General features: G+C 46.9%; 1 protein-coding gene across 4 annotated transcripts in view; it reads right to left on the bottom strand.

The window, feature by feature from the left end:
- WSCD2 (WSC domain containing 2) overlaps positions 1-15241 on the bottom strand; it is a 123769-nt gene that overhangs the window by 24789 nt on the left and 83739 nt on the right. For all 4 annotated transcript variants that reach the window (XM_008004574.3, XM_008004573.3, XM_008004571.3 and 1 more), the window contains one exon: positions 2392-2513. In XM_008004574.3, coding sequence (XP_008002765.1) covers positions 2392-2513 — 122 coding nt within the window. The remainder of the gene's footprint in view (positions 1-2391; positions 2514-15241) is intronic.

Here is a 15241-nt window from a genome sequence, read left to right as displayed (position 1 = left end):
CTTCTCTCCAGTCCTGTGTACAGTCTGACACTTCGCTACACTAGTTTGCCCCATGATTTCACTGTCACATGCCTGTTTGTCCCCCCAACTCCAGGGGATCTGTAGGTTTCACCAGGGCCCTCTGGAAGTGAGGGAATGCCATGTGGGTGGAGGGATTCCTGCTAAGGGGAGAGCTGGACCAAATGACAGCCAAGCCTCCTTTAATCTCACAAATGTCACCTCCCATCTTCTAGAATGCCTCTTAGGAGTACAGCAAGTCCTTAAGAAATGCTTGGTTATTTGAGGTAGGCTGGTCCCTCTTGAATAGCTGTGGGAAGCCTCTCTGGTGGGGTCATCAGGGTGGCTCAGAAATTTAAGAGCTTGAATTTGGAGTCAGTCCCCAGTGTGAACTCCAGCTCTGCCACTCGCTTCTGCTGAGAGCTTAGGCAAATGGCTTCACCTGTCTGAATCTTGGTTTTCTCATTTGTGAAATGGGACTGAAAATGTCCAACTCATAGGCTTGGCCTGAGAAGTAAACCGTATGATCCACGGTGCAGAGGGCTGCATGGAGGATGTTCTCAGCAGGCAGCCACTGCTGTGATGCTGCAGCCTTTTAGACTTCCAGAGAAATGCTTCATGCATTAGAAGCCCAATGAGAGAAATAGCCAAGCAGGATGACTCAGAGCAGATGGGGGCATCCAGGACTCAGGGTGTAGTCTGAGCACCCAGGAGGTGCCACAATGTACATAAAGCGAATGCCTGCATCCTTGAGGATAGAGATTGTATCTTGTTACTTTGCATCCCCAGCACTAAGCAGGAGTACTGACATACAGTAGGGTCTTATTAAATATTTGAAGATTTGGCGTGATGGTGATATAGGACCCACGCTTTGGGAAAAGCTTTCTGAATTTGTTCTTTTAAGCCAAAGAAGATACTGATACCTCTGTGTACTCAGAGTCTTTGTTGGGAGATGTGCTTCTGATTGCTTTATTTGTTCTATTGAACAGCTAAGTGGGGGCAGGATGGACCTGAGATCTGGTGGGCAAGGGTCTGTCTTTTGCCCAATTTGCTTCTAAACTTGACTCACCACCCCTAGTTCTCCCTGGTAGCTAGTCCAGGACTAATCTGGTAGCAAACCAGGGTCACGCCTGTGTGGCTGGATCCCCTGAGTCTGAGAACACTCAGACAGCTTTTCCCAAAGCATGGGTCCCATATCACCATCACACTAAGGGGGCATTTACTGCAGTGTATTGCATGACCGTGAGAAAGGGATTTCTTTTTTCAGTTATCTTTCAAGTCCTGCAGAAGAAAGCTGCTTCTTGGTGTTTAAGCATTTATAACCTCTCTACCCTCAACTACTCTTTAGAATGAATGAAATGCCCAACCATCTTTTGGTGGTGGAGGAGGTATGGTTCTCCTCTGGACACTTGAGTAATTAGCTCATTTTGAGAAAACACTGGAGCTCCTTGGACATTGCTGAGTGCTAGTTATGTGCCCAGTTCTGTGCTGGGGATACTGAAGGGGGGCACAAAATGTACAAGGCATAGCCCCTACCCTCCAGGAGTTCACAGCCTGGCTAGGGAGGAAGTATAAACAGTCAAACATCTAGCACCTTAGGCCAAAAAAAGAACATCCAACCCAGGTGCTATCCAGTGCCCAAAGCTCTGGATGACACTGCTGCCTGGCCTCTGCTCGCACCCCTCCTCCAATGGGGAACTCCCTCTGCCCTAAGGTGGGACTGTCCTTACCTTTACTTGATAATTTTTTCATGCTTCTAAGCCAAGTTCAAATGTCACCCCCTGATATGGTTTGGCTGTGTCCCCACCCAAATCTCATCTTGAATTGTAGCTCCCATAATCCCCATGTGTCACGGGAGGGACCTGGTGGGAGGGAACTGAATCATGGGGGTGGGTTTTTCCCATGTTGTTCTCATGATAGTGAATAAGTCTCATGAGATCTAATGTCTTTAAAAAGGGCAGTTCCCCTTCACACGCTCTCTTGCCTGCTGCCATGTAAGACATGCCTTTGCTTTTCCTTTGCCTTCCACCATGATTGAGAGGCCTCCTTGCCACGTGAAACTGTGAGTCTATTAAACCTCTTTTTTTTAAAATGAATTACCCAATCTGAGTTATTTCTTCATAGCAGTATGAAAATGGACTAATAACCCTCATTCCTAACTATTCCTCAGTATTAAAACTCACTTCCTCAAAGGCAGGAAAATCTATTCTGTGTAGCTCCAGTCCGTTAGATCCACATGAAACGGTCACATCCCTCTGCCATGTCATAGATCCCAGTCAGCGACTACATCTATCCCGACTGAGCTGTTGCTTCTCCAGCCGAGCATGTGGTTCCTTCAGCTGTGCTGCACGGTCCCCACCACCAGGAGTTCCGTGGGCCCCACCCTGTGCTCACCTTCTCAGTGCAGAAGTCCACGCACTTGTCCACGGACATGTTCAGCATGGCAGCTGTCATGGGTAAGGCCAGGGAAAGGTTTTCAGGCCTGCGGAAGCAGCCCCGGAACACTGCACTTCCATCTGAAGAGCCAGAGAGAAGAGGACCAGTCAGATATACAAGGAGTCAGATCAGGTTGGGAAAACCACCTTCTGAAGAAAGCCCAGAGAAGGCAAGAGTCTTGCCCAAGGTCACAGAGCAAGCCAAAGCAGAGATGGAAAGAGCGGCTATGTTTTCTGTTCTTGAACATGTCTATTCATAGTCAATGAGCTCGATACATCAAAGAACGTTCTTCTCAACCCTGGCCCCTTTGTCAACAACCCAGGTCGCTGAGATGACATTCTTCCTGGGCCATGCTATCCCACTTTCTTTGTCAGATTCCCATGCCTCACTTCCTCACTCCCAACCATGGCAGTGCCCCATTCGGGGAAATGATCAAGTACACAGAGGATTTGTGTGATTTCATCAGGGCTGAGTGTTTGAGGACTGAGGGAAGCAAGCAGTCTGGAGCTGTCCTGTCCTTACTCACTACTACTAGGGTTCTCCTCTCCCTTTTCTTGCCCTGGGCTTTAGGGGAAAAGTCCTGGGCCTCAGAAGTTCCTACCTACACAGTACTGGGCACCAACAAGCTGCAAGGGACTGACATGTCAGAGGGAATCCCTTTAAGAAAATTTAACCCAGAAATAGTGCAGCTACACAATAAAAAATTTGGAGTCCATTGTTAAATCTTCAATAGAAGTCATCCCTTAAGAAAATATTCAGAGATGTTGTCTTAGGTTGGGGCTACTGAAGCAGAGCCTGAGACAAATGTTCCATTGAAGGTGTGCTCTCAGAGAAAGAAAGCGGGAGGCAGGACCAGACAGAGCTAAGTAAGGATGTGATCTCAGCTGGGTCCCATCTCCATCCTGGTCTCACGGCAGGGATCGGGGGAGGCTCTGGATGAGAAATTGCACTACAGAGTTGGCCCCACCTTAAGGAAAGGGGGCTGGCTTGCCTTGGCCTTGTCTATCCTAGTCTCCAGTGTCAGTCAGTTTTTGGCTGTGGGCTGTGCCCCAGGGTGGGGCATAACTTCCTGCGAGGGGCTGTTTGCTTCTGATAGGCCCAAGGCTATTTTTTAGAGAACGGGGCAGTCGTGAGCCACTGATTGCCACCAACAGTCACCACAGGAAAGGCGACTTGGGTGGGCGCCTATAGCATCCACTACAGATGTGCGCAAAGATTTATCAGTAAGGTTGTTCACTGCAGCATTTTAAAAAGTCACAAGTGAAGGAGTAGAAATAACCTAGGTGTCCAGCAATGAGATAATTGGGCCAATAATGTCTGGAATGATGACACACAATGGAATTCTATTGAAGGTGGAATTCCATTGAAATAAATGGTGCTAAAAGTTATTTTTGCCAGACGAAGATGTGTTTAAGATACAAAGTTAAATAAAAACTGAGAATGTAAAATCCTACATGTTATAAAATATCAATTTTGTAAAAAATTAATCTCTAGAGAGACATATACCAATGTGTTAATAACCGTGATGTCCCTGGACAGTAGGTGTGAAGGATAAATTTTATGTGTCAACTTAGCTAGGCCATGGTGCCCAGCTGTTTGGCGAAACATTGGTCTAGATGTTGCTATGAAGGTATTTTCTGTATGTGATTGACATCTACCATTAGTTGACCTTAAGTAGAGGAAATGATGCTTGATAATGTGGGTGAGCCTCATCCAATCAGTTGAGGGCCTTAAAAGCAAACTTAAGGCTTCCTGGAGAAGAAGGAATTCCATCTCAAGATGGCAGCGTTCACTGCTGCCTGAGTTTCCCGTGTGCTGGCCTGTCATACGAATTTCGGACTTGCCAGCTCCCACGATCGCGTGAGCCAATTTCCTTAAAATAAATCTCTTAATATATCTATCCACATATTGTATTGGTTCTAATCCTGTTGGTTCTGTTTCCCTAGAGAACTCTGACCAATCCAGTAGGAATATAGGTAATTTTTATTTCCATCTCTTTGTAAAACTCTTTTCTAACTTCTTTTCTACAATGAATATGTATTTTTATGTAATAAAGGCAAAACAAGTGAAGCCAAGGCAGGAGGATTGCTTGAGGCCAGGCACTGAAGACCAACCTGGCCAACATAGTGAGCCCTCCATCTCTATTAAAACAAAATTTAAGTGGCCGCTGTTAAATCTTTTGAAAGGCTGGTGATATACATTTACAATTGGGTTATTTCTCAAATTCTGAGTTGTATATACCTTTCCGGAAGCATAGCCATCCACATAAAACAAAGGGCATTGTTAACACGGTGTGATGAAAGCCATCAGCACAAGAACAAACCCCATTTATTGAGTCCCTGTTATATGTCATCTCCTCTGCTAAGCACTTCAGAAACGTCAGCTCATGTCACCTTCTTGAAAATCCTGCAAGGTTCATTGTAAACTCTCATTTTACAGATGAGAGAAACGGCTTTGAGAGAAGAGGTTGCAAGACAAATCTAAGGACCCATCGTTTGCAAAAACTTACTGAGGCTCAGAAGCAAAGTGTTAGCCCTTGGAAAAAAGCAAAGCAAGTTGCAAAAACCATATGTCTCTCTCTGTAGCGGTGTCTGGGTCTATCGAGAGTGTAAAAGCGTTTTTTAGCATACACATATATATTTACATTTATGTGCAGATAAGAGGATATGGAATAACTCCCTGAGCAGAAGGGTGGGGGGAGGGTGTTTATGAATGATAATTTTATATTTTAGCCATCAAAGACACCCTAGTGATTCTTTCTACCACATGGCACCTGATAGGCTGAAGTTGCTCACTGCAGTGACAAGCCAAGAAAACTAAGAGGACATTAGGAATTTGGTTAAATGACTAATTTCCAGGGCATCCCTCAGACTCCTGCTGTCTTAGCTTTCTGGGTCTCTGGCTTTATCCTGGTGAGACAAGTGGCAGTGGTAGTGGTGATAATGTCAGGATGCTGCTCATCTGCTCCTTGGTCCCTCCAGGCCTCAGTTTCCCCACATATAAATGAAGACTGGGAGTTAAACTGTGCAGTGACTCTCATGCCTACTACCCTGGGAACATTCAAAGAAGTATGGGAACACCTTTGATGGCTCCAGTGGTTTGAGGCCACTGGCACTTGAAGGGCTGGGGCTGGAAATGTGCATGCCTGTTCTGCACAGGACAGCCCTTCACCTCCTAAATGAGCACGTGCCACATCCCAAATGCCACTAGTGCCCTGTAGAGAAACACTGGACAGTCGTCCATTTTGTGGCCTGGGTTGCTGAGTGGGATGCCCTGTAAGGTCACCTAGAGCATGATGTCCATAGCATGTGCCATACACATTGTGTGTGTGTCTGAGTTTTCCTCTATTGCTCAGGTTGGAGTGCAGATCTTGGCTCACTGCAACCTGTGCCTCCCAGGTTCAAGTGATTTTCCTGCCTCATTCTCCTGAGTAGCTGGGATTACAGATGTGTGCCACCACACCCAGCTCAATTTTTGTATTTTTAGTAGAGATGGGATTTCACCATGTTGGCCAGGCTGGTCTGGAACTCCTGACCTCAAGTGATCTGCTTGTCTCAGCCTCCGAAAGTGCTGGGATTATAGGTGTGAGCTGCCACGCCCACCGGGAAAGTGGGCATTTGAGCTAAAGATTTATGGCAACGAGGTGGGAAGTCCCAAGCACTGTGGATTAGCTCTCACTTAACCAGAAAACTCAGCCGGATGCTAAGTCAGGTCACTGGGCAACGAGATGCTAACTTTTCCTCTCTTTCCACTCCACTTGAATCTACTGAGTTCCTGCTAATGCCAGGCTCCATGCTGGGAACTCTGGGTCCACTCAGTCTGCACAGCACCCATAGGTGATAGATGCTATGAGTACCTCCATCTCACAGATGATAAAACTGAGGAAGCTGAGGCAGGCTCGCTGGCTTCCAGTGTTACAGAGCTGGCAAACAACAGGGTGAGATCAAAGCCAGGTTTCCCTGTCTCCAAAGCCTGTGCTTCTTCCAATAATAATAATACTATTATGAACAGATGCTTATATTAATATAATATTAGCCCAGTGCAGTGACTCATACCTGTAATCCCAACACTTTAGGAGGCAGAGACAGGAGGATCCCCTGAGCCCAGGAATTTGAGATCAGCCTGAGCAACTTAGCAAGACCCTATCTCTACAAATAATTTTTTTTTTTAATTAGCTATGGGTGGTGGTGCATGCCTGTAGTGCCAGCTACTCAGGAGGCTGATATGAAAGAATTGCTTGAGCCCAGGCAGTTGAGGCTGCAATGAGCCATGATCATGCCACTGTACTCCAGCCTGGTTGACAGAGTGGGACCTTGTCTTTAAGAAAATCATAATATTTTTGTGATTGTTATTGCTACCATGTACTGATTGTATGGTATGTGATAGGAAGTAGGCTGAGTTGTTCACACATGTGTCTCATTGAACTCTCCCATTCACCCTGGTCATATGGGGCTCCCCATTTTCACAGATGAGGAACCTCAAGGCTCAGAGGACTGAAACTGCTTGATGTGAGTCACCCAGCTTGTAAGAGTCAGACTTACATCTTTGATATTTATCAAGTGCCAGGCATTGTGTAAATGCTTGATATATCTTATCCGGTGGAACCTTCCTAAACCTTAGCAGGAAGATCTCATTCTCTCCATTATAAAGAAGAGAAAACAGGTGCAGAGGGGAAGTGACTTGCCCAAGGCCATAGAGCTGACAAGTGGCAGTGTCTAGATTTCAACCTGGGAATGTCTGAACTCCAAGTCTGTACTCTCCTGGGCTGTCCCTTTTTAAAAAGCCACCCCTGGCTTTAGCATTTCACAACAGTGGGACATTGATTTTCTCTCTCCCACCCTTCATGTCCACTCTGCTTTTCACCACAAATCATTCAGAAAGTCAGGGCTGTCACTCTGAGGTCGCTTGACCCTGGGTCTCTAGAACCAACTTCAAATTGTTAACCTCCCTCTTCCCCACCAGGATCTTATTTGAGGGACCATCATGAAATCCTCCCAGGTCGTAAGCTAGAGCTTGGAGGGTTGCTAAAGACAGTATTTTGGGGGTTGGAGCCAACAGAGGCCCCTTTAGGGCTGGGGCAGTCCTGGGTACCCTTGTAGGGATCCCAAGCCCACCAACTCTTATCCTCTAATGTGGGTCCTTTCTTGAGTCCTGTTCCACTACCCTGGTGGGGTCTGAGGCCCCCAGAGCAGTGTGTTGGGAAGACACAGTCGTGTCTGAAGAAGTGAGTGGTGTTTGCACATGTGTGTGCATGTGTGTGTGTGTCTGTGCATTAATGGGGGCAGGAGAGGCTGTGTGAGGGCACTTGTGGGTCTGGCTGCACTGAGATTGAGCAGTGGGATGTGACACTGAATGTGTGTGTGTTGCTGTGCACACAGTGCTCATCTGTGTATGAAAGGGTGTGAGTGATGATGTGTGCATCCCATGTGTATGTGTGACTATGCTCATGCCAGTGTGAGTGCAGATCCACCTGTCTGGGCATGTGGATGCTGACCTCTGAGAATGCAAATGTGACCCTGTAGACCATGCTCATCTGCACATCGTGGGTCTATGGGGGAACATAGGAGTCTCTGGCCCTGTGCATTTGACTGTGTGCTTCTGTAGATAACTTGTGTGGTTGTGCATCAAATCAACCTCTAGGAGGGCGAGTCTTACCATAAGGTGTTTGTGCACATGGAGACAACAACCCCAGGGGCTCTCTCTGGGTTGCCTGGCAACCAGCTGGCTGAGAAGAGGGCTCCTCTTCTCCTAGTAGAGGATGAGGCTGGGCTTCAGCCAGTCCCTCATGAGCCCGGTTCAATGCCACCAGGGGTTTGACATTTCCCAATCATCCCAACGGCTGGCACCTAGGTTCAGATGAAAATACTTATTTCCCCAGTGCAAGGGGAAATGCACCTTAAGAAGAGAGAGTAACTGGATGGGTAGATTCCTCTGATGGAGTGCAGCCCAGATAGAATCTTTTCCCAGGATGCCAAGAGCACTGGGGACCCTTGCACCTGGTGCCCACAGCCAGGTACACTGCTGGTGTCTGTCCCAGTTGTTTGCATCATAGTGGATCTCATATACAAGTCATCTCTATATGGGAGTATGCATGTCTGACTGTGGCCATGTGAAAGCTGAAGCAAGCCCAGGGTGGTCTTTGGGGTCCTTCGCCCTCAGGAGTCACCCTTGTATCCTCTAAGAGCATGACCCCAAATAATCGAAGGCACTGGAGCATCACTCAGGGCCTGTGGGTGGCACACATGCATCTTCCTCTAGGCTTCCTTGGCCAAGCGCGCTGCCCTCTCCCCTGTCCCTAAGCTGGGCACCCATCTTTTGGGCTCAGTCCGCTGATGGGTCATATTAACATGCATCTCCAGATGAGCTTCAGGGGACCCACCCTGACCCAGAGCCCCAGGAGAGGCCTTCCATCCTGGCACCACACCAGAGAGCCATGGCATTTCCCTGGACTGACAGGCTCAGGGTGAGCCACCCTGGCTGACGAGCAGAAGACTTAGTGATTAGGAAACATGAATTCTCATCCTGACTCTGTTTCTCCTCTCTGGAACTCAGCATCTTCAGCTGTAAAACGGGGAACTCTCCTTCACATGGCACCTCTGCCCTTCCTTGTCTTTGACCATGGGCAAGTTTCCTCTCATTTCAGAGCCTCAATGTTCTCATCTGTAAAATGGGTGCATAAATATTGGGTGAATCATTCAGAGATGGACATGGATAAACTTTGTGAGCTACAGATACTAGAGAGGGGGCAGTCAAAGGTCTGTCTCCTTACCTGCTGTCCTTTGACTGAAAAGAGGGGGAGAGCCATGTGGAATCCCTAGGCTGGCATTTCTCCATGTGATTTCTTCCAGCCTGCCTAGATATTAGGAGGCCAGAATAGGAAGAGGAAGGAAGTCTTTGTAGATCCAGCTCTGCAGAGACTGGTCTCTCTTTGACATTTAAACACCTGCTAATGAGTCCCTGACTCTCCCAGCTTAGAGAGGAGGGCTAAACTGAATGCTCTGAATACCAAATAAGGTGAAATTTTTAGAGGACTTAAAGGGCCCGAGATGGATTAGAAACTACTACTGCGCACCTCTTTGGGCAAGATGTGCTCTGGGGGTGCGGTGAGGGGATAACAGTTTGGGAAGTCAGTTCCAGGAGCAGTTAATCTCCTGGGTGGAAGGCATTCCTGAAGTCTGGCCTATTTTACTTTGTGAGGAAACTGCGTGAAGTCACAGAGGGCTTCCTGATGTCCAGCAGAAGGTCTGGAGAGCTTTCCAAGTCAGGAAGGGATTGGTTTAGCTTGACACCTGGGACCTGGGGAGCTCTCTGGAGGCCATCTCCCTCTGCAGGTGGCTCTCCACTGTCTTGGTGATCTGGACACAGAATACACATGGTAGTCAAGACGTTTACTCTCCCCACTTCCCTCATTTCTTCCATCTGTAATATGGGTCACCTGGCCCTCCCCTTCAGTGGGTGAGAGACTCTTTCATCTCTTATGTCTGAAAATGAAAGGGAAGTGGCAAGGGAATCCCTTGGCTTCCCTGACACTCTCCTGTGGTATAAAGAATTCTGGATTTCCATAGCAGTGAAAAGATGCTTTCTTGTTTGCAAAAGGCTCTGATGTCCCAAGGTAAGGGCCTTGGCTCTAAGTCAGACAGACCTGGGTCAGCTGCTTATTGAGCTGTGTGCCATTGGGCAGGTGTCTTCACTTTGCTGAGCCTCAGTTTTTCTCATCTGTATGTGAGGATTGTCGTATCTACCCTGCACAGTTGGGGTGAAAGTCTATGCGATGGCATTTACAACAGTGTCTGAGACGTAAGTACTCAAACCATGCCACTTCTTATTCCTTTCTCCATCACTTGCCCATAATATGTGGAGGGTGGCTAGAACCCATGCACTGTTTGCTGTCAGTGGTCCATTGATATGCCTGCTGTTGGCATTTGCCATTCCATTATAGGCTGATAGTGACCATGACTCTGCCTTAGGGCCTGTAAGGGACAGGCTGGGCCTGCCAGGGAGTTAATCTCCCCAGGAGCCACCCTCAGCCAATGATGGATGAGAGTTGGAGAAAAATAAATACAGCAGCTTTCTGTTCCTCAGGTGAAACACGTCTGAAGTTTGTTCAATACCGTCCCCCAGAGCTCTCCAGTGGGGTTAAGCTTCCGTTGTCCTCACTAGAGACCTGCTTTGTCAGGGACCCTGTATTAGCTTTCTTCTCCATCTTACCTTTCTAGTCCCCTATGGGTGCATCTTGGCAACACCTTCCAGGTAGCCAAGGTTCACATCCCTGTTTTGGGAGAACCCAACTTAAAACATCTTGGATCTTTGAGCACTTTCAATTACAAGGAAAATCCTTCACAGATTTCAGGGCCATTGCTTTTCACAGCTCATAGTCTATGTGAATGGTACTCCCTGGAGTCATGAATGACAACAGCAGTAGCCCTGGATGGCATATTCCTAATAATCAACCTTTCTAAATAATTGCCAATGATGGCAATAATAACAACAGCTGTTTACTCTATGTCATTAGTGCTACGTATGTTGTGTACATTATATCTCAGTTAATCCTCACAACAACCTATGAGGTGAAAAATATTATTATCCTGTTTTATAGGCAGAGATTCAATTACTTTTCCAGGTCACACAGCTGGTAGGGAGCAGAGCTGGGATTTGACCCCAATCTTGTTTGACATCACATCCTAGTTTCCCATCTCTTTACTATCCTGAAGAAGGTCTGCCCAATTTTAACAAGTTGCGCTCCAGAGACCCCCATGCCAGCTACCTGAATTTTCCAGAAATCCTCTCAGGCCCCACAGTGGGAGTCCAAGGATTGCAAAAGCCCATGCCCCACATTCTGACAATGTCAGCTCTGCATTGCCAGGCTAGCTGGGATGGTACATGACCTCAGCAGCTTGGGCTTTTTACTAGCAAGAAGCAAGCAGAGCAACTGTTCATCAACTCCCTTTGCTGGGGGCAGACGAAGAACAGCCCGGAACCAGCTGCAAGTGTCTCTGAAGTCCTATCATCTCTTTGTTCTGGAGCTTCACAAAAATGAGGTAAATGTCACCTGGCATCAGCTTAGAGGCAGCTGTGGAAGAGTTCTCCTTGGTTTGAAAGAAGCCACCACCCCCTGGGTAATTAGGCCAAGCTCCACTGCATTAAAGATGCGGTGAGGAGGAAAGGCAGTGAGCTGGAAGCTGTTAATGGCTACCTAGCTACCTATAATCAGAGAGAGATTGAATTACACAAAGAGCCTAACTGTCCAAAGAGAATTCAAGCCAGCTATTTTTAGACATTACCAAAGGCTCCTGTGGGCTGTTGGAAATTCAAATCGCTTGAATTGGGTGCTTCTCGGAGTGAACTGGGGAGTTTCCATTAGGAAAAAGCTACTCTGTAACAGGCACTGTGCTAGGTGCTTTCTAGTCTTTTCCTCACTTGGTGGCCACAGAAATTGTGAAATATTGGGATTGTCTTCATTTTATAGATGAAGCACCTGACACCTAGAAAGAACGAGTGGCTTGACCAAAGTCAATACAGCCATCAAATGAGAGAATTGGGATAGAAACACTATGCCTGATTCCAAAACCTGCATTGCTCCCAATATTTTCCTGTCCAATGACCTAGATTTTGCTTAGGGGAGAAGAGCAAACCAATTATCTCCCATCATGATGCAGAAGAAGAAATATTTTCTCTTATTCCCTTGGCCCTACAGAGAAGAGTTCATGGGGTCCCATATGAATTATGAAATTCGGGGCTCCCAGACCTACAGCAAAGGGAAGTAGAAGAAGCCTCCAGGCCTAGCAAAGAAGGAGTTAGACGTGGTCCATTCCAGCAAATGTGACTGTTCCCTAATCATCTGAGGGGTCCTCTCAGCAGAAGTAGTTGGAATGGAGGATCAGTGAACATAAAGCAAAGCACTGCACAAAATTCTCCTTCTAACTCTGGGAGACAAAAAATTGCCAGAATTAACAACAGTACACAAAATCCACCATGTAAATTGTGAACCATAAATAAGGTATCTATTTTTTCAGTGATAGTGTAAGCTTCATAATGTCTCCACTAAACTAGGAAGGAAAGAACAAAAGGAAAAAAGTGCAGATCCCTGGGAGAGGCTGGTTTGCCATCATTGGGGTTTTAGGCAGTGCTAAAGGGTGGTCAGCACCATGGACAGCCACCCTTGGGACTCAGGAGCCCCATTCTGATGAACTTTGCAACCCAAATCTTGCAAGACTCTTTCAGGCAAATGAAATTTCTTGCAACATCCCATAAAGCCATAATGTTCTCAAATCACCAGCAGGTCTCTACCCCTGGGAGGAGAGCTACACTTGCCGACACATTTAGCAAACTGCTGTGAAAAATGTAATCTGACCAAGAAAGAGGTCCATTTCTCAGTTCTTTTGTAACAAGGGCAAAGAGTCCACGTGCCCGAGAGTCAGTGTCAAGGCAGAATAGCAGGGTGCCTGCAGACATTTGCTCTGCTAACCTTTTAATGCTCTCACTATTATGGGAGCATTCCATCACCTCACCTCAGAAACACCTAGGCTGGCATCCTGTGCGAGGCAGATGCCCCACCAGAATGGTGTTTGGGAGATAATAAGCTTCCTTTAGATCTCTCCAGTCATTAAGAGTTCTGTGTCACTGCTTAGGAAAACACAATTAGGACACAGTGTTAATACCAACTAATGACTCTACAAATGAAATCTGGTTTCTGCCATAGCTGTTTGCTGGAGCACTCACTCATTTCTCTTGCCTGATGTAATACATGCCAGAGTTGTGTGCCAGTGACTTGGAAGGCATCCCTTTCTGACTTATTTGTGTACAAAGCAAATCCTAGGCATAATCCTAGGAAATCGAAGATGCTACTGAGTCAGAGCAAAGACATTGCAGATTTCACATTGCCTAGAGTCTGGAAACAAGGTGAAAGGAGGGATCAGGGGTCAGGGAAGGGAGGAGATGAGCTGGAGCCAAGGAGTTCCCCCAAAAGAGAGAAGATGGTGTTCTGAACCAAATTCCAGGGCCAGGGTGTCTGCAACACTGTGGCAAGTGGGTGCCCTAACTGGGATTCATGGACCTGGGTTCCAGCCTATGCTCAGTCCCTAAGAGGCACAGTAGCCTTAGAAAACCCATGCCTGCCAGTCATTTCCTGCAACAGGCACCAGGCTTTTGTGCTCTCGTTTATTTGCCTAATTCCTCTCCCACTGCTTGGTGATTTGTCTTGAGTCTGGGTATCCTCCTCTTCTCCGCCAGGGAACAACCTTTCAAGCCTCTCATCAAATGTCCCCTCATTTATCGAGCTGCCCCCTCCTTCATGGAGCCTCCCCCAGTGCTGTTCAATTTAGCCATTTCTATTCTCTGAGCCACAGTTTCTCCAATGTAAAATGCAGACATCAGTGAGAAAGGTGCTTCCAACATAGCATTCAACACATGACCTTTGCTGACTCTGGACTTTTGATCATGAGTTAGAACCCATGGCTGTCCCCTTCACCTGGAATCCTCTTAGAATGCGATTCAGCTCAAAAATTGCTCCCTTGGCTCTTGAAGACAGAGCCCCTGCAGCCCTCTGGGTCTCTGGTTCAACCAATCCTACTTGTATTGGGTCTGCACAAAATTATCCTTCTAACTCATGGTTGAACCAATTTCATTAGTATCAGGTCTGTTGCCCCATGGGATGGAAAGCTCCTTGAGGTCAGGCATTGTGCTTTACTGACCACTGAGCTTCTCCATACCTCATCCACAGAAGAGCTCATCAAGTGTTTTGGTTCAATGAATGGTTCCTGCACTCTCTTTGTATACCATGTTGCCAACTGGATTTGAAACATTGTCAACCATCTCTCTCCTTGTCCAAGCTGCGTTCCTTCTAAGTCTCAGTCTTGGTAGCCTCGGGATTAATGAGGCTTAGATTTTCTTTTAGGGTCTCCAGCTGAAGGTGCTCAAGCTTCAAACCTTATATGGTGATGATTCAGAACAACAGTGATGAACTTTAGAGAATCCAGGACTCCACTCTCAGTAGAAATAAGTGTGTTTCTTCCTCTTGGACATAATACAAAAATGCTATTCTCAGATGGTACAAAGCACCACCCAAATAATTGTGCCACACAGAAGGGGCAAGTGAGGGGTGCAGCAGCATTCCTGCCAGCAGCCCCCCAGCTGACCCATGGTCAGTGAAAGTGTTATTATGTAATACAAGGTGATCACAGCAGTGTGTGTGTGTGTGTCTCTGAATGTGTGTGTGTGTGTGTGAGAGAGAGAGAGAGAGAGAGAAACGGGGGTGGAGAGAGGGAGGAAGAGAGAGGGAGGAAGGTGAGGGAGAGAAAGAGGAAGAGAGAGGTGGGGAGAAGGAGAGAGGGGAGAGAGAAAGAGAGAAAGAGATATTGAGAGTGTGTCCAGGTTATTCAGCCAACCTGAACATTAACCAAAAGGAGGTCTGGCTAGTGTCTGGCTAATGACATACACAATCCAGTTCTTGTTATCTATCTCAGCTTCATCCACTAGGATGTGTTACTGGCAGCAGCTTTCCCTCTAAATATCCCTGACTTTAAGGTCATCTCTTCAGATGGTCCAAATGTTGCTATCAAAATAACATAAATATTGACATAAAGGCGATCAACTGTAAAGGTGATAAATCTGCCACTAAGTTAAAAACTCGTAATATTAGCAGCCAAACCAGAAAGCCACTCTATGAACATTCTCTGGCCTGGATTTCACGTGCTACCTCTGTCCTCTGCCCTCTGCCCTCCCAGGCCTTCATACCTGAACTGAGGTTACTATGGGGAGGTGGAAGTTGTGGTTCATTTGGAAAAAACAGCCAGTTTGCAAATTGACCGCA

The sequence above is a fragment of the Chlorocebus sabaeus genome, chromosome 11 (genome assembly GCF_047675955.1).
Source record: "Chlorocebus sabaeus isolate Y175 chromosome 11, mChlSab1.0.hap1, whole genome shotgun sequence".
NCBI classification, from domain to species: domain Eukaryota; kingdom Metazoa; phylum Chordata; class Mammalia; order Primates; family Cercopithecidae; genus Chlorocebus; species Chlorocebus sabaeus.
This window is presented reverse-complemented; position numbering and strand designations above follow the sequence as displayed.